General features: G+C 38.6%; 2 protein-coding genes across 2 annotated transcripts in view; one reads left to right on the top strand and one right to left on the bottom strand.

The window, feature by feature from the left end:
- The window catches only part of FILIP1L (filamin A interacting protein 1 like), a 108,900-nt gene extending 91,920 nt beyond the window's left edge, over nt 1-16,980 (top strand). The window contains exon 5 of the mRNA XM_044919590.1: nt 16,466-16,980. Within this exon, the coding sequence (XP_044775525.1) occupies nt 16,466-16,654 (189 nt within the window). The 3' untranslated portion in view covers nt 16,655-16,980. The remainder of the gene's footprint in view (nt 1-16,465) is intronic.
- Nucleotides 1-24,298, bottom strand: part of CMSS1 (cms1 ribosomal small subunit homolog) — a 373,731-nt gene extending 349,433 nt beyond the window's left edge. Inside the window, exon 1 of the mRNA XM_021692741.2 lies at nt 24,122-24,298. Within this exon, the coding sequence (XP_021548416.1) occupies nt 24,122-24,185 (64 nt within the window). The 5' untranslated portion in view covers nt 24,186-24,298. The remainder of the gene's footprint in view (nt 1-24,121) is intronic.
- Between the last annotated feature and the right edge of the window lie 232 nt (nt 24,299-24,530).

The raw sequence follows: 24,530 nt of genomic DNA, 5'->3' as shown, positions 1-24,530 counted from the left end.
AATAATTTGCTTTTATAAGCACATATGAGCTGATGGTGAAAGTAAAAATGAAATGTGACAGGAAGCCAGAAAAAGCACATTTGAAAACACAAGTTACCTTGACAATCAAGAGTTGACTGTATTTCTACTATAGGTGAAAATCCTCATAAAACATATGTATTTGCATCCAAACCTGAAATCAGCCACTATGATATATGCTCTTGAACACTGCTTCAAAGCAAAAATGTCATTCTTGTTTTTCTTTCCTATCTGGATCCCAAAATAGTTTGGATTATTTAAGGTAGGTGCTTCCTATCTTGCTTATAAATTGGCTATATTCAGAAGCTTACAATGTAATTGCATTTTCCCCCACCTCTAAACAAGCAAATAGAAGCCAAAGATAGTTTCAAACACAAGTTATAGAAAAGGCATATTTAAAAAAAAAATCATACATTATGTTAGTTGAGGAAAATTTCTTCTGTGATTATTGTTATGCCATTTACAAGATAAGTGAGAAAAATTTAGCCAAAGCATTCTAAGAATTCTGATACTTACCTTATAGGACTCTTTCAAAATGATCTATATTTCCATAGCAGAGAACAACAGTTTTCAGAGGAACATTTTAAATTACAAATCTGGTCCCCAAGTTGCATTAAAAAAAAAAAAAATCAGACAAAATAGCTCATTACCAGTTTCCCCTTTCCAACCTCATAATTGTTAATTTAGTTTGGTCAATTTTACTGCCAGCTACTGATTTTAAACACAATTCATTTAGACAACCAGGCAAACTGTGAAGATCTTTAGAAGTAAAAGAAATCTTCCATGATTATCCTCCTTTTCCCTGCAAAATCAATTTCATGATAGCAAAGCGAGGATTTGTTGACAGAAACACTTCCATGGTGATGAACTGCAACACCAATGCTGTGGGCTTGCATCATCATTAAAAAAATGTGGATGAAAGCTGAGGCTGGTGATGAATGAGAAAGCTTCTGTTTCAACACATTTATCTTGGGAATCGGCAGTGACCCAACTGTATTACAAAATATATGACGGTCTAAATGTTTTTCAAAACTATTTTTATTTATTTATTTTTAAAGATTTTATTTATTTGAGAAAGAGAGAGAGAGAGAACGAGGAGCGGGGGCTGGAGGGAGGGAGAGGGAGAAACAGGCTCCCTGCTTAGCAGGGAGCCTGATGGAGGGCTCTATCCTAGGACCCTGAGATTAGGACCTGGGCTGAAGGCAGATGCTTAACCGACTGAGCCACCCAGCACCCCAAAACTATTTTTATTTTTAAGTCACCTTAGGCTAGAACTTTAGAAGAAACTACATACTTAATTTTACATTTTTCAAAGTAGACATTGATAATGCTACTGCCTAAGATGCTTTTTTAGGTATAATCAAGAGAGGGTACACATAACATTTTGGAGCATGACAGAAAGTAGAAAGAACGAAAGAACAAAGTCTTTGCAGTGCTTCCCAACCTTTGTAACGTAATGGCCCAGAGAGAAAATATTTTGCCCCATCTGCTGAGGGGACATCCATTCCTGGCGCACCTGTAACTAACAGAGTTTGAAAAGCTCTGGGCTCTTGAATAGTTCATCCGTTTTGTAAGGGTTCAATTTCTCATGTGAGCCAGAACAATTCTCTACAATAAAGTTAATACCACAGGATCTGTGCTCCGTGATTATAATGCACAAATTCTCATTTCATCATCTGCTCTAGATATTTACTACAAATAGGCATCCCAAGTGATTAATGTTACTAAAAGTTTACTGGACTTTCAAGGAACTGAACCTCTTTTAGAGGTTCTTCTACTGGGAGGATTACTTCAGTATAATAATTCACATCACCATCAGAATTTAGGAACACTGTCATATTAATAACATATATAATTAAAAGTGTTATTAATTAAAATTTATGGTAAAGACAGCATCATTTCTGAAAAAAAAAAAAAGCATCTGCCCCTTTCCATAAAATCACACATTAAAAAAGAGCATCTTCCCATTCACACATTCTAGACTTTTAGTCCTCAATTTCAAAGTTAAATTTTTATTTATTTTTTTTCTAAGTATTTTATTTGACAGAGAGAGAGCGTGCACAAGCAGGGAGAGAGGGAGGGCACCTGGGTGGCTCCGTTGTTAAGCGTCTGCCTTTGGCTCAGGTTATGATCCCAGGGTCCTAGGATCGAGCCCCGCACTGGGCTCCCTGCTCAGTGGGAGGCCTGCTTCTCCCTCTCCCTCTCCCCCTGCTTGTGATCCTGCTCTCGCTGTCTCCCTCTCTGTCAAATAAATAAATAAAATCTTTAAAAAAAAAAAAAAAAGCAGGGGGAGAGGGAAAGGGAGAAGCAAGCTCCCTGCTAAGCAGGACCCTGGGATTGTGACCTGAGCCGAAGGCAGATGCTTAACTGACTGAGCCACCCAGGTGCCCCTCAAAATTAAATTTTTATAACCGTGTGTATGTTTGAAAGGTTATAGAACTTTCTTTTTCATTTGTATATAATCACAGAAGAACCTTGAAAGCCAGGAAGGAGGAAGGAAGTGACACTGGAAAATCTTCATATGAGATATGTAAGGGTGGAAGTTTGTTTTCTTAGAAGAAGGAGGCCCATGAGAGACTCACAGAAGACAGTTTTTATATACATCTGATAAAATATCTTCCTTTCATTTCATTTCATCTGAAGTCCCAGCTTCAGAACCAATTTTCATTTTACTCAGTTCCCCTATCTCTTTAATTTTTTAAGCTGCAGTATCCTACCACAGATTTAAACGATTTTCCATATTCTTCTGTCCTTTTAAGAACAGTGGCAAAACTCCAAGGTTGCCTCTGTTCCCTGGGGGCAATGGCAAAAATAAAATCATCACCCTTACTAGGACAATGTGCATTACTATAGTTGGATCTTTACATATAAAGGAAGGTCTCTATTTGTTCAAGATAATGACAGAATTACATAAATCTACTCAGAAGGTCCCCACAACTATACTTCACAACACCAAGACATTAGGACATAGGTCTTCCCAAAGGATAAAAAGTAGGTTATACTATAAGATGGTCATAAAAAGGATATTTCATTAAAAAATTCTTAGAATTGAAGCCTAAGGATTTGATGATCTTTACTGACTGACATAGAACTCCAGACTAAAACATGTTTTTGGTAGCTTCTTTGATTCTGAATCTTTACAGTGAGTCTCCTCTGAAACTTATAAGACAATGGCAAAGAAAGATCTTTAAATTAACAACATTCTAATTTCCCTATACCTTGGTTTCTGTTATTGTTTTTCCCTCCAAAAATCATTTTGCTTTGCAATCCTAAAAGAAAACATAATCAGGCAAAAATGCATGCCCAAAACATTAAGATCCTGTGTTTCTCAAAGTAAAATCCAACATACATGTGTGAGAATCTCCGAGGGTAGGACCCAGGAAGCTGCACTTTTAACAAATTACTCTGCTGATTAGTATGCACTCTAAAGTAGGAATTTCACTGTTTTAGAAATTCCTACGTTGATAAACATTAGCAAATGTGTTCTGACGGTAGTCCCGCTCTATCAGAATGAATTACACCTGTCCAAGGAAGTGTGGCTATTCTGCCCTCTAGTGGCTGGCATGACAAATAGAACGCTCATTCCCCAGGTTTTCTTTTTATTCAGAAGAAAAGCTTAATAAAAACTATCGTTTCATAAGGTGGGAAGGTTCCTAGTTTTACAACTGTAACAAAGCATAGATGCCTGAATTTTTAGCTGAGCAGTAGCAGGCTGTCTGACACCTACAAGCTGTTTCTCCCTCGGATCCCAGGCCCTCAATAACCCTACAGCATTTCTTGGGAATGGTCCAGAACACACATTAAAGAGAGCAGTTTGGATGAACCAAAACAAAGGACTCCATTCACCTTAGGCCACAGTGGAGCAAATGCCAAGAAAAGAGCAAGGAAGATAAGTGGTTCAATAAAGTCCCCAATCTTAAAACCCCTTAAATTCATTTTCACTTAAACTCCAAATACTTTCCTTTCCAACTGATGGACCCTTCCATTGTGCAGTGAAATGTATCAGAGCAGGCATCCCCCAAAGGCGGCAATGTAGGGTAAGGAATCCTTAGGGAGTCCAGCCAGTTAATTGGCCAACACTTCTAAGTACTTTATCATTTGATAATGAACTTTAACACTGTTCATATGGTAGCACATATAAATCTCAACATTCCATCAGGACACTAGTTTTTACACTTAAAATGGTGCCATAAAAATGTACTCTGGGCTACAGTCAGCTATCCTAGGAATAATCTTCTTTACTTGTACCTTCATTTTAAAATTTCACTTGTTTTTTTTAATAAAATTATTGATCAAGAGAAATAAAATTTGTCTGATTAAGGCAGTTTTTGAAAGCTTTTTAAATGTTCCTATTTTAGTAATTTCCTTTTTCCCCCATAGCCCAATGGTCCTGTATGATATTTTTGTAACGTTATCTAGGATTTTTTTTGCCTCTGAGTTTTATTTTGCTTTTGAAAGCCTAGTCATCTTCGCATAACTAACAATGTATACAGGCCCTACAGATCTACAAAGCCTGTTTCACTTTGCATTCCTTAGGCCTCTGGAAAGGTGGAATGGGTTCACTGACATGCCACTCATATGTCTCAGTGATATGCACGATGTCTTCTCTTCAAAGCACCACATGGACACAACTGGTTAATCCACTGATCATGACATCCACTGAACTACCTGTCTTCTACGAACACTGGGGCAGGTATGGAGACAAAAGATTCACTGCCTTTGAAAGGAAGGAGACAAGAAACAAAAGAGTATTAGATAATATTTAATCAAGTGCAAACTAAATTCACACAGTAAACTAGAGATTAAGGAGGACTGAACAGTAGATTAACAAGGCTTCACAGAGCAATTGAGGCTTGAAATAGGCCAAGGAAAGATTTAGAGAAGTCGATTTATGGGGTGGGAAGGAACATTTGAGGCTAGCAAACAAGATCAGGTTCCAGTTCATGCCCTTCCCAGTCAGCTATGGGGCCCTAGAAAAGTCATTTAATTTTTGTGAAATAAAGAGAACTGGACTTGGTGATCTCTAAGATCATATCTAGTTCTAACTTCCAATGACTTCTGAATTTTCTCCATGGCTTGACACCCTTTTCAAATTGCTTAAAATTCCTTTGGGAAATAAGGTTGGGCATAAATAAACAAACTGATTATCTGCATGAGCTTCCTTTCAGAAATTAAATTTCTTCTTCCTCATTTTCCCACTTGCAGGTGTCCTAACTACTAGATGGTCACTAAAGATGTGTTTTCTTCTTTAAAATTCTATGAATTAGCCTTTTAACCTTCAACATACCAGCTCTTTTCTTATTAGAGCAAACTTTCTCAACCTCAGGACTATTGATAATTTGGATCTGATGATTCTTTGTTGGGGAAGGATGTCCTGTGCACTCTAGGATGTCTAGGAGCATTCTTGGCTTCTACCCACTAGATGTCAAGCAGCATCCCCCAACTGTGACAAACAAAAATGGCTCCTGACATAGCCAAATGTTCTCTGGGGGGTAAAATCACCTCCATTTGAGAACCACTGCATTAGGGAGATGGACTGACTAACTCTATGAGCCAGTTCCTCTTTTACAGGACTTGCTGTGGGGAAAATTTAACAGCTCATTTGAAAAGTCTTATGTCTGGTATGTAAAGATGAAAATCTTGAATCTGACTAAACATAAGCCTCAAAGCAACTTTAAAAATCTGCACTGAAGACTTTAGTTGTTTCTACTAATTTGACAGATTGGCCCAAAGCACGTGTGTATTTGACATTTATATTTGTGTTAATATACTGTACCTTTGTTTCTTTCAATACCATATTACAAACTTGAGTTTTCAGATGAGCTTTCCATTTCTCACATGCCTTCAAGAGAAGAAAGAAAAGTCTAGAGAACCAAACACCTTTGCCTTAGTGGGTGAAAAGGGTTTCAGGAGGATTCCTAAGAACTTAAGAGATAACCCTTTACTGTTCAGACCTTTCCAAAGAGTCCTCTCTGAGAAGTTTCAATTCCCTCTGTAGTAGCTTATAACCACCAGAGGCACAAATGTCTTCTATTAGAATACAAGCGTTCTTCATTCTTCAACAAATCAGCTACAAGAATGAACCAACAAATATTTATGAAGTACCTAATATTACTTATTGCGGTGCAAGGCAGTTATGCAAGTGTAAGATTTAGAATCTAGGGTGGGAGTTGAGGACTACCTTAAAAGGTAATTAAGAGCATAACACAGAGAAGGAATTCTTAGATAATAAGTACTACAGGAATTTGGAGGAGGAGCACATTACTCTGGGGGCAGGTTCGGGGGTTAGATTTCAGAAATAGATGAGAGATGAGGAAGAGTAGGATAAAGAGAGGACAAAAGGTGTTCCAGGGAGGTGCCCACAAGAGCAGAGGTGTGAGGGCAGGTAGGAGAGGAAAAAAACAATGTTCAAGGAACAATGAGCAGTGTAGTGTGGCTGCAACTGAGATGGTTGGGGCAGGGTTAAGGCTTAAGGGCCCAGTCCTCTTGGACTGTGAAGGGCCTTGAATATAATGCTAGGGAGCATTCTATCTCACCTCAGAGAAGTGAGATAATGGAAACAACTAATACTTTATACACTTATTTCACAACAACCCTATAAAGTAGGTATCTTCACAATTTTAGAGATAAAAAATTTTAATTCTGAGATATAAGGAAAATTTCTTCAGGTTGTTCTGTTAGTATGTGACAAAAATGAGACGTTATAACACAAATTTAGTTATATTGTCCCATTCTCTTTCCAGAGAAACATAGTGAGAAGCTACCGCAGTACAAGTGGAAAGCACAATAAATTGCATTTGAACCTCTCCCATTACTTAAGGGCATAGACAGGTTGCCTAACATTACATTCCTGTACTCACTCTTATCTCAAAAGTCTCCCACTTTAGCCAGAACACTTGGAATGCCCCTAAATATACACAGGACTTTCCCCTACCTCCTCCCCACTGCTCTACATGGATAATTTTCTCTTCTCTCATCAAGTGACTCACACTGAAAAGTCTGGCTCAAGCCCTACCTTTTCTGAAACCTTCCATGATCATCACCACAGTCCAGAGGGATCTGGCTCCCCTTCCAACTCCTCCCATTTCCCTGAGGTTACTGTTTGGGGAATAAGAGATAATGAATGTTGAGAGGCCATGCCTCACATAAATGGGCAGGCATGGGGAAGATGGACTTGGGGATGTGCTGTGGATAGGACACGGGAGAAAGCAAGACCAAGGAGAAGCACAATTCCTCATCATCAGGAAAATGCCAGGCATGCAGAATGAGCTTGGAGTATGAAGTACCTGATTGGCTCAGAGGTGGCTGGAGAGCACAACAACAGAAGTGAATAAAAATGATCCACAGAGGGAACAACACGACCATGCATATCAAAGCTTATAAGTAAGTAGTGCCTTGATAGTCCTGATAGTGACCCAACACCTCCAGAAAAGACAATCAAAGGATCAAAGTCTAGCCACCATAAAGACAAGCACCAGCAACTTAGCCCAGAGGTAGTGGGACTTCTGCCTCTGCAGAAGACCAGAAAATCTTCCAGGATGGTATACCCTAATTTAGGATTTCCACTTCTCAAGCAACACCATTATCTTAAAAGGAAAGAATGATGGTCCGAACATCACCTTAAAGAAAAAAAAAGCAGCAGCAGCAGCACCATTTATCTTCCGAGCTCAGGGGGAAAAGTGTTAGGGTTCAACCTTGTCAGTCTCTAAGTTCTGCTTCTGATTCAGGATGAAATAACTGTAAACCAAGGAAACATCACAAATAAAACTGACATTTTAGAGAAAGTCGTCAAGTTGGTCTTCAATGTTATCTCTCATAAACAAATGCATAAAAACACTTGCTTCAATGCAACCACTCTTTAAACAACTCACAACAATTTCTCAAGAACAAATTACTATTCTTCATTATTAGTGAGTTGACTGCTTTTCTCCTTCTCTTAAAAAAAAAAGAGCTATCCCTTTTCTGTTCTTTGCCTTTTAATGGTGTTCTTACCTGAATTCATTGATATTGGGCTTCAGAAAATTACAGTTTTATAGAAAGAGAAGTTAACTAAAAATTGCAACAGGTCCCCAAAAGGCCCATAAGAAACATTAAAACACCTAACAATCCCTTCAGGGTAACAAGGAGGGGGTCAATGGGTAAGGATCTCAGTGAAGAAGGATGACATCTCTCATAGTGACAGGCATAAGCAACACAATTCTTTATATAAAACTTTTTTCTGATTATAAGAATAATACATATGTATTATAAAAATTTTAGAAAATATAAATGCCAGGGCCGCTAATTTTAGCTCCTAAGAAGGGTAATGAGAAGACTAGGGAGAACAATGGACAATTATTACTATTTTTTTAGTCCAACCTATCAACTATGGCCCTATTCCAGGTTTTCTCAGACTGCCAATGAGGAAGGAAATGTGCTCTGGGGGGGGCAGGGGGGGCATCCTATAATTACTGAATGCCCCTGTGCTAAGGACTGGCAGATCCCCCCACAGAATATAAGTTTATGTAATCTGTCTGCTCAGCCCAGACACAATGGCAGAGGGGCCAGCCTGGTCACTGGAGGACAGGGACAGGATTTCCTTTCCCCCTGCTAGCCAGTCAGTGCCTGGATAATGATTCAATCACTATGCATCGTTCAAGAACTGGGAAGAAATGCCTCTAGTAGGGGGCTGCTCTCAGAACTAGTTACACTCTTATCAGTAAGATTAGTGGCCTTGTGGTGGGTTGGGGGGTGGGGTGGGCATGTAGGCACAGAATAGGGCCCAATAAAACTCACTTGTCAGGCTCTGGGCAGGGAACGTAGAATTATCTGTCGTAGAAGAAGAGATTGGCAGGTGAAAAGAATTACATTTTCCCCTTGGGTTCTCAGCCACTTGAATAGTATCAACAATTTCTCTCATGATGATTCTCAAAGCAAGATCTCCCAAGTTTTCAATGCCTACCAAACAGTTCCACATGGAAGGTCCAGCTACACTTCAAACTTGGAAAGTGCCCACACCCACTGCACTGCTCCTTTTGGGTTGCTCTTTGTCTTACTTCTGATGATGGTCCACTACCTTCCTTGTTCCAAGGTTCAACATCTGGGAGCCATTCTCCACTTTTCTGCTTACTCCCCAGATCTAGTCAGCCACACTGCCCTGGTATTTCTTTCTCTGCCCTCCCCCTTTTATTTGTGCTACTACTCCCCAAATCGAGACCTCAATACGGACAGTAGTGTAAGGTAGTTAATCTATTGCATTCAACCCCTCACATTTCTAATCCAATCTTCACTCATGTTGCTAGTGATCTTTCTACAGTACCTTCCTAATCAAATTCTCCAGTCCTCTCCACCCCACCACCACCAAAAACAGCACTTACTTCACACTTACATTACTGAGTATCCAAGTTCCAAACTTTCTATCAGGCCTCTATCTCTTGCCTCAACTCCCTGGACAACCCCTGTATCCTCACCAGAACACGGTACTGACCATCCTCCCACATACCATTGAGCTTTCTTGCCTTGCACCTTGCTCATGCTGTTCCTAGGGCTAGAATAAGCTTCTCACTTTGTTCCTCCTTTTGAAATCTTACTCCTATCTCAAATGCCAATCTTCCTCCGAGTTTCCAAAATACTTCTGTTTGTACCTCTATTATAGCACTTTATTTTGCCTCTTTTTTATAATCTCTCATACACTATACTATACTATACTATGCTATAATCTCTTGACAGCAAGAATCCACTATCATTTATTTTTGAAACTCTTAACATCAACGTTTCTCAAATGCAGTCACTGATCACCTTATAAAAATCACTCAGGACTCCACAGATTTCCACATGCCTAGACCTATGAAAACCAATGCAGGAAATCCGCATTTAAACAACCTTCCTGGTTCATTCTTGGGCTTATAAAGTTTAAGAACCACTGCACTACATTACCCAGGACTTAAATACTGCTGGTAGTAGGTGTTCAACAAAGGCTCACGTGGCTAACAACACACCTGGTGGCCATAGCGGGCTTGCATTTGTTCTTTTCATAGACTCACAGAATGTCAGGGCCAAAGGACTTCATTTCATTTTTCAATTAAAAGATAGGAAAAGAGAAAAAAGTAGAAAATAGTATGTTTTCAGGTACTCTAAAAAAGAAAGATGATGACCAGACCAAGTAGGATAAAGAAGGAAAAGGTTGTGTGAAGAGATCCTTCTCTGGGTCAGAACTGCTTAGAAACTTGGCCCAGTAAACACAGTACTGCTTGGTCGGCTGCCTCAACTCCTATGCTCACTAACATGTCTCCAATAATTAATAGGAGAGAGTAAAGCAGAAAAACAAGGAAGATGAAATAACCAAAGAAAAAAAGTTATGATGAGGGTGCCTGGGTGGCTCAGTTGGTTAAGCGACTGCCTTCGGCTCAGGTCATGATCCTGGAGTCCCTGGATCAAGTCCCGCATCGGGCTCCCTGCTCGGCGGGGAGCCTGCTTCTGCCTCTGACCCTCCCCCCTCTCATGTGCTTGCTCTCTTTCATTCTCTCTCTCTCAAATAAATAAATAAATAAAATCCTTAAAAAAAAAAAGAAAAAAGTTATGATTATAATCAAGAAATACGCATCTTAAGAACAAATATAAGGAAAAAGACAAAGTTCATACCGTTAACATTAGTAACAACAAACACTTATCTGGAACTTTGATGGGCCAGGGTCTTTCCTACTCCCCAAAGAACAGTAAAGTAATACTCTAATACCCAGATAAGTATCACAGATGAGGAAACTGAAGTCTGAATAGCTAAATGGCTTGCCTGAGGACACACAGCTAGTTGGTGCCAGAACCAGAATGCAGACCCAAGTCTATTTGGCATCACAGCTTCTGCTCTAACTGCTGACCCAAGGCTGTTGTAAAATGTAAGCCTGTGAACAAGTGAAAAAACTTAAATGGGTGCAAATGAAGAAATGAGAAAGAAGGGGTGGGAAGATCACCAAAAAAGAAAAAAACAAAACAAAACCTGAGGTAAAAAATCTGACAGATGAATAAAAAGAAAGGGGACGGGGCACCTGGCTAGCTCAGTCGGTAGAGCATGCGACTCTTGATCTCGGGGTTGTGTTTGAGCCCCACATTGGATGTAGAAATTATTTAAAAATAAAATCTTAAAAAAAAAAAAAAGGAAAATAAAGGAGACAAACAAGGAAGACAACACTTCAAGGTTAGTATATTTTACCTTAGCATACTATTTCTATATGTGATGCTATGTGTCTGGGTACAAAATGGAAGCAACTGGGTTAGGAAGGATTTTTGAAAACTGTATTTCAACGTTTATTCTTGGATTGTCCTCACTGCCCATGGTATAATTACCACAGAGAGACTGGGATATAACTAGGTACAACCACAAAGCATATTACATTATAAAATAAAGGCATCAACCTCCTCAGAAACTAGACAACTCTTCAATAGAAATCATAGCACTGCAAGTATTTAAAACCAAACGTTTTCTCACAGGAGGTTAACAGGAATGAACGAATCCAACTATAGGGTTTCCTTTTGAAGGACCTCTCACCATATAAAACTGTAAAATCTATAGTGATGAAGTTTTATTGTATAATGAGGAAGTTCTGAGAAAATCAAGAGAAAAAACCCAAAGCAGTTTATGAAACTCCAGGCTATCTGCCAGATTCATTATCTGTCATTTCCTTTTTTTTCTTTATACAAATTAGTAGTGATTTACCAAACAATACAAAAGACAAAAGAAATTAAGGCAATAATATTTCAAAGATGTTTTTTTCCAGTTTATCATTTCCTCCTTTTCATCACATCTATCATAATCACTTATGCACTTTCCCATTAAAAAGAGATAAAAACAAAAATACAAAATACTGTTATTCTGATAACACAGCTGGGTCCCTGAGGGAGTCAGACAGCACTGAATCTACCCCCACCCTGCATCACCCCAATAACCACAAATCAAAATGATAGGAGGTCTTTGGGAGCCTTGAGTCTTTCAACCTCTAGAGCTAAAGGTGTATTGAGGGCCTGTGCAGTCCTTGGAGTCAGGAACACTCCTGAGGGAACACTGTTTTCTTAGATAATATGTTGCCAATACATCTCCAAAAAGTTCAAAGCACTTACAAAATTAATTTCATTTACAGAAAAGGGAACATCCTGACTCCAGCTGTCTAACTAGGATCTAATAGCTTCCCCATAAATGCTGATTTTGTTCTGGTATGCTTTCAGATGTTTACCCTCCATGATAATATGAAAGAGCACAAGCATCAAGTAGAAATTGGGCTACATAATTAAGACTTCAAATAAAACTGAAAACATTTTCACCTTTCGGCACTTCTTTTGGTCACAAAGGCTCAATATCATTTAATGACTTGCTGTAACCAGGGAGTCTTGTAGATTGCTTGGTTTCTTTTTAGAAACTGTGGACCAAGTAAGCCAACATTTCAAGAATTTAGTGAATACATTCCACACATGTACTCCGTTTCTTTCTCCTGCTCCCTAGATAAAACCAATGCCTCTGCCTCACTGAATTTGGCATCCTCAGACCTGTAATCCATTCCAAATCCCAATTTCCACGTTGAACTGAGTTAAACATTAAAAAAAAAAAAAAAATTATTTTCTTCTATGAATGAGCTTTCCAACTAGCTTAATCTCCTCCAAGACATCTGCTTTCTGATGGAACCCAGGAGCCTCCAACTCTGAGTAGAACATTTACTGTGTGGTCTTAAAACAGACATATGCATGGATTCCGCCTGCAATATGCACTCCAAATTTGGACAAAACTTTCTTGGAGCTATTTGACATAATGTTCTATAAAAATGATTCAAGAGATGACACATTTTAAAGCTCCATATCTCATTTACTGAAATATGTCCAAGTATAAAATTCATACAGGAAAAAATAAAAAAACACATAGAATCATTTTTTAAAAGATAGGCGAATGACATTTAGGACTGTTCTAATAAAATAACTAGCCTTTGCTGCCATCTAGAGGTAAAAACTATGTAGTGCAATCAGAGTTAAGAAGACACAAAACTGGCTTGCACCATCAATGGTCTACAAACAATGGGAGCCCAGTAACTTTCTGGCAACTGACCCCACCTATGACCATCATCCCAAGCCACGTTGTCTTCACCAAAGCATAACAATATAGTGTAAAACAAACAAGCCCCACCAGTATTGTGTTCCTATACCAATTGGTTTATCACAGGGATTTCAGTTCTGAATAACCTGCAGTTATTAAAAATTCACATGCCCATATTCCACACTCCTAGACAATCGGAGTCAGTAGGTCCTAAGAAGGGATGTGGACATCTGCAGCGTTTTAAAAGCCCCACAGGTTGATGAAAACCACTGAACCTCCCACACCCAGGCAGGCCAGAGTTCCAGGTGAAAAAAAACTTAAAGCTTATTTCTTCTTTCTTTTCTTTTTTTTAAGATTTTTTTAAAAAGATTTATTTATTTATTTTAGAGAGATAGAGAGAGAGAAAGAGTGCAAGTGCGGGGGCAGGGGCGGCTTAGAGGGGGAGGGAGAGAGAAACCCAAGCAGACTCTGCGCTGAGCCCACAGCCCCACATGGGGCCGGATCTCACAACCCTGATATCACAACCTGAGCAGAAACCAAGAGTCGGATGCTTAATCGATGGTGCCACCCAGGCACCCCTTTAAGATTTTATTTTTAAGTAATTTTTAAGTAAACCCAATGCAGGACTTGAACTTACAACCCCGAGATCAAGAGTCCGACGCTCCACCAACTGAGCCAGCCAGGCATGCCACAACTTAAAACTTACTTCTAAAGGAGGTTCAACTATGGCAGTGTTTCTCGAAGTGTGGCAGCCTGACCACTTGCATCAGATGAATCAGCCTGACAGTTTATTAAAATTGAGGATGTCTGGGCACATCCATAGACAAATGAATTATAATTTCTAGGGGGAAGGCCCAGGAATCTATAATTTAAATAGGATTCCAACAGATTTTTGTACAATAGGAGAACCAATCTAAATCTTGACAAAGTTAAAGGACATTGCAGAAACCCATCTTGGAAAGGCTATTATTTGCTATGGTGACAAGGTCAGATAACTTGAATTAGTCCATCACTGATTTCAGTTGCAGCTGCTACTGCTCATGGTTGGGAAAATATGGTTGATATGCACATAAATGTTCTGATCTCTGAAGTGTTTCCTTCTTTTTTTAATCTCTTAATATAACTTAGTGTTGCTTTTTGTAATTGTATACTTATTGTAGAAAATATAGAAAATAGAAGAAAAATAAAAAACACCTATAACTTCACTAACCAGTTACCCACTGACAGCACTGGTATATTTTCTCCTAGTATTTTCTCTTCAAACATACATAGTTAAAGCACATATATAGATTTTAATTCTGCTTTTAACATTTCTGAATAAGCATTTTCCTATATCTTCAAAAGCATCATTTCAAGACAGTATAATACTTTCTTGTGATTATAGTGTGATATATAGTGTAAACTTTTGTTATAAATAATGCAAAAGTGATTAGCCTTGCCTACATCTCTAATTATTTCCTAGAAAAGATTCCTAGCAATAAAATGAATGAATCACAGAGTCTGAGTTTTAGGTATCTTGATACACTCTACCAAACTACTATTGTAATCATCACCAAGGTCGCCCATCTCACCAAACCCTTACTAGGCACTGAATTTTATTATTTTTTTTTAAAAAAGATTATGCTAAGTGAAATAAGTCAAGCAGAGAAAGTCAATTATCATATGGTTTCACTTATTTGTGGAACATAAGGAACAGCATGGAGGACATTAAGAGAAGGAAGGGAAAAATGAAGGGGGGGGGAGTTGGGGGGGGAGACAAACCATGAGGACTCCAGGAAACAAACTGAGGGTTTGGACTCCAGGAAACAGAGGGTTTTAGAGGGGAGGGGGGTGGGAGGGATGGGTTAGCCTGGTGATGGGTATTAAGAAGGGCACACATGGAGCACTGGGTGTTATACGCAAACAATGAATCATGGAACACTACATCAAAAACTAATGATGTACTATATGGTGACTAACATAATTTAAAAAAAAAAGGTTCTGGCTATTTGAAAGGTAAAAATGTTGAATGAGCATTTCAGCACTGAAGATGAGACCATGAGGACAGGCTGAAAGGTAGGAATACCATCTAGATAAGGAGACTGATATCAGAGTATCAACATCTCACTTGTTATGTTTAGGATTAAGTATTAAAAAAATGTCAATACGAAAGTCCAAAAACTCTTCTAGCAATCCTCATATTGTTAGCTAAGTCTATGTACTGTTTATTTGAAAATCTAAATATGGTTGCTTTAAAAGTTAAAGGGCATTTTAAGTAACTAAATGTTTACATAAAGAGACTTAACTGCACTTTATCGGTACTTTAAAAACATGGAAACAAATTTCTGTAGAATGAAAAATAATATAAGAACGGTTCCCATAAAAACAGTATTAGTAATCTATGATGAAAACTGCAATGCATTTTCAAAAGATTTATATTTTTGAGCTCATAGGAAAGAAAGGATGATGCAACCAAAGAGGGGGAAAATAATCATCACCAGAAACTGTGGATTATAATGGGAGAACTACAGTTAGCTGAGAACTTTTTCCCATTTCTTTACCAACAAGTATTCTTATCCAAGGGTATTTTTCCTTAACAAATGAAAATAAGTGTGTATTTTTTAGGTGAATGTGAACTCAATCACACTCTTTCACACTCTACAACCCACTCTCCCAGTCCAGATCATTCAACCTATCTGTGACTCCTCTCTCACTCTTCATATATTAACAGGGAACAAATATTAATACAATTCTACATAATGTGTCTTCCCCCAGCCTTTTCCCTTCCTATACCCCTCCATCCCCTCCAGCATGTACAGTCTATAGAATCAGGTACAATTTTCCCCATCTAGGCCCAGTCTACAGTCCCATTTCACCTGTCAAATACAACCTAATGTGAAGTCACTCCATTTTTCAACTGTTTCTGATTTCCTATCTCAGGGACACTGCCAAAAATATTCCCTCATCCTGCTGCCAAAAGTATTCCTTTACTCTAGAATGCCCTCCCATTCCTGCTATTAAAAATCCTAAGTCTTTAGAGGCCCAAGTCAAATGCTACTTTCTTCATGAAGCTCTTAGACCCCTCAATTGAAATTAACCTTTCTTTGACAACCTCATGATGCTTTGAGATTAATTTGAGACACTCCTCTTGCTTACGTCCCACTATACTATGATTGCCGGAAAGCAACTTATCTCTGTTTAGTGCTATCTACTGTTGAGGGCCTTGCATAGCACACACTCAACACATGTTAGCAGAATTGCTTTACTAAATTTTTTTCTTCAACTTGAAAGTCTTTATATCTGATGTATCCCCAGAACCTAGTGCTTCCAAAGAAGCCAAATCCTCCAAGCTGAACAATGTCTACTTCTCCACCAACTGTACCATTAACTACCTTTTGTTCTTCTGTTTAATTCAAGATCAAGGAGGTATGCAAGCAGAGAATCCCAACACGGATCCCTAAACCAAAATCTACAGGCAACACCAAGCTTTTCCCTAAAGCTCCCACAGGGCCTATGGATAAGCCCAGTCACTACACTGGCTGTGGGAAGCTACACATAAGGACTGTCACCTCTAACACTTTTCTCCACATGGGAGGGAAAAGGTAAGTCATGCCAATGCACTATCTGGATACATCCACCTACGGAAACATCTGGAAAGCTAAAATTACCAGTATGAAGGCCAAAGAGGAAAGGTCATGTCTCTAAGAAATGGTAAGCAGCAAAATGACAAATAGTTCATTCACAGGTTGCTGGACCTGGTGAATAGCATCCTGAAAGAGCAGCACATCTACATTTATTTTACCTATATGTGTGTATAGGCATATACATACAAACAGGCCAAATCCTTCCAATTCCTCATTCTACTTACAATCCAGCCCAAAGTTGGACCATCTATCATTAGCATGGGATAGGACTGAATTCATGAGAACAGCTCAAAAGTTTTCTGGTGAACTCAGAAGTAACTCTTTCATTTCACAGAACTTTATTGAATCATATTTTGCTAAGAAGATATGCCAGCAAGAATTCCTAATCTCCTTCAAGAAAATCAGATTATTTCCATCAAAATGGCAGGACAACTTAAATCATAATTTAAGGTCTAAAACTATGATTTCTTTACACCAGGAGAAGAAAAAAAAAGTGGTAATTCTTAGTACATGGAAGAAAGAACAACAAAAATGAGTGATGGGTGAACACATCCTTTGTGTGACGGACCTGATAATCGCTGGTGTAATATGCACACCTGACTGCTGGCACTTAGTCTTCTGTCTCACTTCTTCTAGTAAGTTGCCCCTCCTATATATGCCAGGCCATGGAATCATATTGCTAGGCTTATTATGAAAACCATTTTAGATGGGTATTTTTGCTTTCTAAAGCCATCAGGACATTTAAGAGTCAAAGGTCATTAATACTGAGATCTTTTAGGGAGATAAGAATCACTGTCCTAGGTGTTTAAAAAAAAACAAAGACAAAAATTTATCGTCTCATCAGACATTGTTTAATTACATTACTTCAATGAATCAGTGTTACAGAAAAACACAGTTGATTCAGCAAAAGACTCAAATTCCAATCCTAGCTTTTTACTCATTTGACAATGAGCTTGGCATTCATCAGTCTGAGCCTTGAGTTTCTCATATATAAAACAGGAGAACTGAATAATTCCTTAGATTCCTTCCAGTTCTGATAACCCATGACTGAATTCAATCAGTCATCTACAAGGTGGGACTCAGGCCTCTGGCAGTAGTAAGCTGAAGTAATTCTTTTCATCACACTTAAAACTCTCTCATTGAGTTAAGAGAAAGGTATGTTTATAAATCAGTGTGGACAGAGCAACACAATGTTATAAGACAAGGCATTTTTGACATGAGACACAGTTATATTATACAAAGCTTCAGTCAGAAAGAAAATAAATTCTGTGAAGAGCATGATGCAAGGTTCTCTGTGATCCTGCACCGAGAACTGGAGACATGATCCTGGAAGAAATCCTGGAAGGACAGTGCTTTAGCCAGCTATCCTGGGACTGAGCCAGCAGAGTAGGAGTAAAGGAACTGCCATTCTCCACACTCATCCAGCCAAGCCTGCTTCAATGTGCTCATGTCACTGTACAAATACCCCTGGACTCACTCGAATTTCAAGGAGGAGGAAAAGGAGCTGGAATTCTGGGTAGCATTGAGCAATGCAGCCAAAGAGAGGGATGACGTGCAGCAGTCCCAACAGGGAAGTGGCAGAGGAAGAAGATAGGGGAGGTCACGTGAATTAAAAGCCTGAAATGGAAAAGTCTAAGCTGAAAAGCAGTAGGAGAAATAGTGGGAGGAAGTGACAAAAAAAAAGGTGACGAAGTTCTAAGACAAACATACAAGAGAAACAGTTCAGAAGGAAGTGCAGGGTAGTAACAGGTGAATGGTACAGTGGGAACATGCGTAGGGTGCTTAGTGTGGTGCCTGCAATATGCAGGTAATGTTAAATGAACAGAGGATGAGTGAATGATGGAGAGAAGGACCATTCAGTCAAGACGTAAGTGAGAAAATTGCTAGGAGATGGCAGTGGTATTTGATAGAGGAAAAGCAGTTATGCCAGGTGACTGACATTCAAGACTGATAATTATGCTAATGGAAAGAAAAAAACACTGGACCTCCTAAAGTGGACACCAAACAGACTGAAAAGAAGCATAAAACAGGAAAGACAAGCATGAAATACTCCCAGAAAAACAAAAGACACTGGGAACATTTTTACCTTGAAGAGCACAAAATATGTTGTATGTTGGACATTTTTAAATTGTTTTCTCCTAGGTTAGGAGACTTCTTACAGTACATTTTCAGCCAAGATGGCGTCAGTTCAGGAGAAAGCAAAAAAAGAAGGACAAGGTACAAGATACAAAGTACTAAAAAAGAGTCAGAAAATAGCTACACTTCTATGGCAAGCAGCGGAAACCCATATTTAAATGGTAACAGTTCTAATCCCAATAAGACAAAAATCTTTAAAATAACAAAGTCTATTTTAACTAGAGGATTACCAACGAAAAACCATGCTTATTTTAAAGCAATATGTAACACAATAAAAATGCGTAAGTAGCTTAGAACTGGGAATACTATTTGGAGTTTAACACAATGGTGTTTGATCTATAACACAACTGAAACATAAAGAATCCTGCTTCCTGAGAATAATCCTATTTCTGCAGAAATGTGGCTCCTCTAAAAAACAGTAAGAATAAAAGAAGCTATCCTAATTCTGGAGTTACTGTACTAAGTTTTTAAAAGAAAGCAGATAAAAATCCAAGTGAAAAAAACAAATCCAATTTGTAACAAGAATTTTAATAACCTGATACTTTTCTGCTGGAGGGTTTCCTCAGCCCTTCATTTACTTAGCTGCAGTGATTTCTGAACTAATGTCCTTTTAACTACTTGAATAAAGTATCTGATTTTTAACAGAAATGTGACTGATCTAATATATGACTGATAATGATGGACTAAGTAATGGAGTATTTGATGTAAAATGCAATTCTCTCTGGGATATGTTTCAAATTCCTGTTCTAGGGGACATGGGACATACAACTCAGGTTCTGACACTGAATCTGGGGCAGGGGTATGCAAACTGCAGCCCGCAGATCAAATTCAGCCCACTGTTTGTTTCTGTATATCCTGCAAGTTAAGAATAGTATTTACATTTTTAAATAGTAGGAAAAAAATCAGATGATGAATATTTTACAAAATGTGAAAATTACATGAAAATCAAATTTAATTGTCCATAGATAAAGTTTTATTGGAACACAGCCACTCTTTTGTTTACATATTTATTATGTATGCTTGCTTTATGCCACAATGGCAGCGTTGAGTAGTGACAGTGACTGGACAGCAAAGCCTAAAATATTTACTACCTGGCTTTTTACAAAGAAAGTTTCTGATCTCTGGCCTAGTGTGAATTAGACTAGCAAGGAACTCAGGAACACGAGCTTAAGAGCTTAATCAACTAATTAAAAAAAAAAAACTAGTAATTTAAGAACTAAGAATTTTTTGAAAGCTGATGAAAACAGGGAAACTATATTTCAAGCTGTTTGTGACACATTTAGTAAAATGTATAATTCTATGAATGCACTAAAGTGTTCAACTAAAGAACATCAGGTAAGAACAGGTCAAAGGATTTGTGCCACAAAACAATGTTGTCGTTGAATCTGAGAGGGGAAATGGAAGTTTTTCTAGGCCTTCCAAATTCCTGGTATTTTTCAAGAGATTCATAGACATTTAGCAAAATGATAGGAGAACTACTGTGCATGTAGTTGGAGAAAGATGTATATATTTGTACCTTTAAACACAACTGTTGTCAAGAACCACTTGTTTAATCACTTGTAAGAACTATTGAAATTGTACACAATAAAGTAAAAGTAGCCCATGAAGGTTCTCTGTGGGTCCATTTGTTACACAGTCTTCAAGTACAGAATACTGGCTATTGATATAGCATGTGTCCTTTCTTCTTTCCTTGCTCTCACCTTTTAAAATTTATCCTGTCCCTGTTTTTCGTCCTTGAACATCTGTCTTAAAGTAACATTACTTGCATTTTGGTTGAACCACACTGATGTATAAATTCCACAATGTAAACATATGTTTTATCCTCTAATTCCACCACAGTGTCTAAAATAGGGCCAAGCATGAGAGTTCAATAAATCATTTTGAAGTTGATTCTCTGTTGTTTGTTATCAAAATGTACTACAAATATTCCAAGCCTGAATTCTACATGCAGAGGCAATGTTTTACTACTACTTTACATCTACTATGCATGCTGCCTATAGGTAAAATTAATACTGTAAAGGCCTAACTTTGGTGTGAGAAGAGGGGAAGAAACCAAACACTTGAATTATTCAGGTTTAAAAGATCCAAGGTATTCCTCTACTTCATCATTTCTAGGAGGAATTCAGCATAGATAAAGCAACGTGATTTGAAGGAGATGTTATAAAATGATAATACAACAACAACAAAAAAAATTTTTTTTAAAGATTTTATTTATTTATTTGAGAGAGAGAATGAAAGAGAGCACATGAGAGGGGGGAGGGGCAGAGGGAGAAGCAGACTCCCTGCCCAGCAGGGAGCCCGATGCGGGACTCGATCCCGGGACTCCAGGATCATAACCTGAGCCGAAGGTAGTCGCTTAACCAACTGAGCCACCCAGGCGCCCGCAATTACAATTCTAATGCATGTATTGTTTACTATGAGTCACTTCAAATAATTTCTTAAGGTAAGCAGGGAATAAGGAAATAAGTAAAATGAAATGTCAGATGCCATTAAATGACTCCTAGGCTCTGTTACCTGAGCACACTGGCTGCACACTCTTCAGCAGACACAACTCTCAGTTGTCTTATCCTGGACCATGACTCCAATTACCAATAATGACACCAATAGGGTGACATCCCAGGTAGACTAGGACAGTCCCAGAAAAATTCTAATAGCATGGCCTTTCATTCTTAAAGTATTTAATTGGGTGAGAAATTATATGTCTATCTACATACATGATCACCAAGAACTCTGTAGCATCTAGCACACATGCATGCATTTATTCAGCTAATATCTCCCAAACACCAGGTGCCAGGTCCCATGTTGGGCTCCAGTACAATGCAGGATTCTAGCACAAGAGTGTAAGTCCTGAATAGCCATAAGATGTATGCAAAAAAAAGGTCATATGTAGATCAAGAGCTTTAGTAAGAGTCTCTGAGTTACTTACCACATCTAAGACATGAGACAAGCAAAAACTACATTTCCTTAGACAATAAGTAGATAACTGGATATGTTAGACAGATGTTTTACATAGTGTGTATCAGTGTTTGGGAATCTGTATGTTTGTATAGTTTGCTTTTAGAAAACATGCATAAGAATTCATTACCATGAATGTTGAGCCTTTGTTGTAGATGTAGATTGTTGAATAAATGGCTAAATGCTTCTTGATACTGTAAGTGTGAATGGAAAGCAGATGGAAAGGAAAGATGTTTACTTTTATAAGCAAGTAGCATAGTACACAACAGAAATGAAGGCATCATTACAACTATCTTTCCTTTCTCTGACTTAAGGCACTATTTTTCCTATGATCTTCAAAAAAAAATACAGTTCATACATTTTAGGCTGATCTTTCCCCCATTAACATAGGTAGAATCAGGAAATCTGAATTGGTTCAGTTGTGATTTCTTCTGAATTGGAAATACCATACAGATTGTTTAGGCAAATCACCGACAAATAATCAAGCATATCTCAAGGAAGCTTATATGCTCACTATACTTAAAAGCAGTTAACAAAGCAAATGATCCTGATACATTTAAAGTCAGCAATTTTCAAATGTTAATCTTAGAGCTAGAAGGGATCTAAGAAGCAGGGTGACTCTAATATCTATCCTGATGGGAATCCTGGTAACTTACATGAAGGAGGCTATAGATCCAATGTTTAGAACTGTTGGTTAGTTAAAACTCATTTTACAGATCATGATACTGAGGCCCAGTAAAGCCACATTGTAATAGTGGATAAAGTATGACTTTGAAACTCAGGCACACTTGTGTAACCTCTTCCCAGATCTCTTCCTTGCTGTGTGTTTCTAAGAACATTACTGAACTTTTCTCAGTTTCTCATCTATAAAAATGAAAGTAATTACTTATCTTTTAAACATGTTATGAAGATTAAATGAATTTGTGTTTATGAAAATATCTGGCACATAATAGACACTCAATACACGTTAATTTCTTTCCTTCTAGAGGGCGACTAACTTGAGAGACATATGGCTGGTAACAGGCAAGAGGCAGGGCTAGAATCAAGAAATAGGATCCCCTTTACCACTCAAAAGGAATTCAATTATTTCTTAAATGACTTCTATACTTAAATCACACCATAAAATATAACTTTAAACACCTGAGTTGAGGGGGGCGGGAAAGGGTTATTAAAGTAAATGTGGAACACTACAGCCTGCAAGAGTTATTTCCTAGAAACAAAGTAGCAACAGAGTCAGGAAGTTTAATGGAGGAAGTATTACACTGGCTACCTTTTTAAAAATGACATCTACTCAGTTTGTACCCGAAGGCTACCCTTCAGCAAACAATCCTGTAGATTTTTGCAGCTTTAATGGATTCTTCACAACACATATTTCAAAATTAATGTTTGCAGCAAATATACTTGTATCAAGTGTCAATCATGTGCAGTGCCTGGTGGACTATATGACATGGATCAGACTTTGGTTTTGTCCTAAAAAAAATCTTAGAATCTGGTAGACTTTGAAGAATGATTAAAACACATAACTGTATATTAAGCTTCATGGAACTTGAAAGGTTCAAAGCCTGTGGTGAGGAGTTACTTAATGCTATCTACTTATGGATAAAATATCCACTGCATTGGCAGTGGGTACGCCGTAGCATAGTAAGTTGTTTGAATTGTGTTAACTAAATTCTAGTCTTATTTCTGACACCAACTAGCTATGTGAACTTGTCAAGTTACTTGATATCTTTAGATCTTATATTCCTCTTCTATAAAATAGTTGAGTTCAAAAGGATGATCGCTATCTAAACCTCCTTCAGGCTTTAATAGTCCAAATAACACGATGATGATGATAGCAAGAAAAACCATAGCTTATATTTACCTCGCACATCTTATGTGCCAAGCACTGTGCTAAAGTGCATCATTTGTATTGTTTATTTAATCTTCATAACAATCTTATGAAATTGGATTATTCTTAATTTACAGATGGGGAAAAGGAGCCGAAACAGTATTAGAGGGGCCAGAGTCTCGATTTGAACAGAAGCAGTCTGAATCTAATCCAGGAGTTACCCTTAACCACTACGCCCAAACTCCCTGAGTTCACGAAAAATCTCTTATTAAGAAATATGTAAAAGGAAAAGCTTGGGAAAAGGGTCGTTCCTGACAGGGGGCAGAGCTGAGTTAAAGTCACACTGCTTCCCCTTGTTATAAGGCTCTCGCACCACTTCATCCGCTATGTTCGCGCGTTCCCACAGCTGGGCACACCACCGCGGGGCCAGACGCCGTGACCGCCAGAGGCTGGCGCGGGCCGAGGCTCACCGAAGGAGTGATGGTGGGGGGGGTCAGGCAGAGTGGGTACCTGGGCTGCGGTCTGCTCCTGCAGGCTGGTTCTCCCACCACTCGTCTCCAAGATCGTCTGCCATCTCCAGGCGGGACTAGTTGTGAGCGGACCACCAAAGGAAAGCGGACAGTGGCAGGTATTCTCGCTGCCTCCAAGCCGGGAGGTCAGCGTTGGCAGCCAGCACGCGGAGCCTTTCCTCAGACACCGTCGCCTCCGCCCCACGGCGATGACGTCACACCTCCGCCCCGCCTCCCCAGCCACTGCGCCCATCTCGTCGCAGTTTCCATACAAGTGCTGCTGAGAAGGCTCTGTCTGGTAACTCAAAATAAATCCTCACAAAAGCAAAATGACAAGAAAACGCAACTCCCCCCAAAGGATTATTATCTTTTTAAGTAAGTTCTTTCAAAACTTTTTGTTTACTTTTTTT

Source organism: Neomonachus schauinslandi, chromosome 1 (genome assembly GCF_002201575.2).
Source record: "Neomonachus schauinslandi chromosome 1, ASM220157v2, whole genome shotgun sequence".
NCBI lineage: Eukaryota > Metazoa > Chordata > Mammalia > Carnivora > Phocidae > Neomonachus > Neomonachus schauinslandi.
This window is presented reverse-complemented; position numbering and strand designations above follow the sequence as displayed.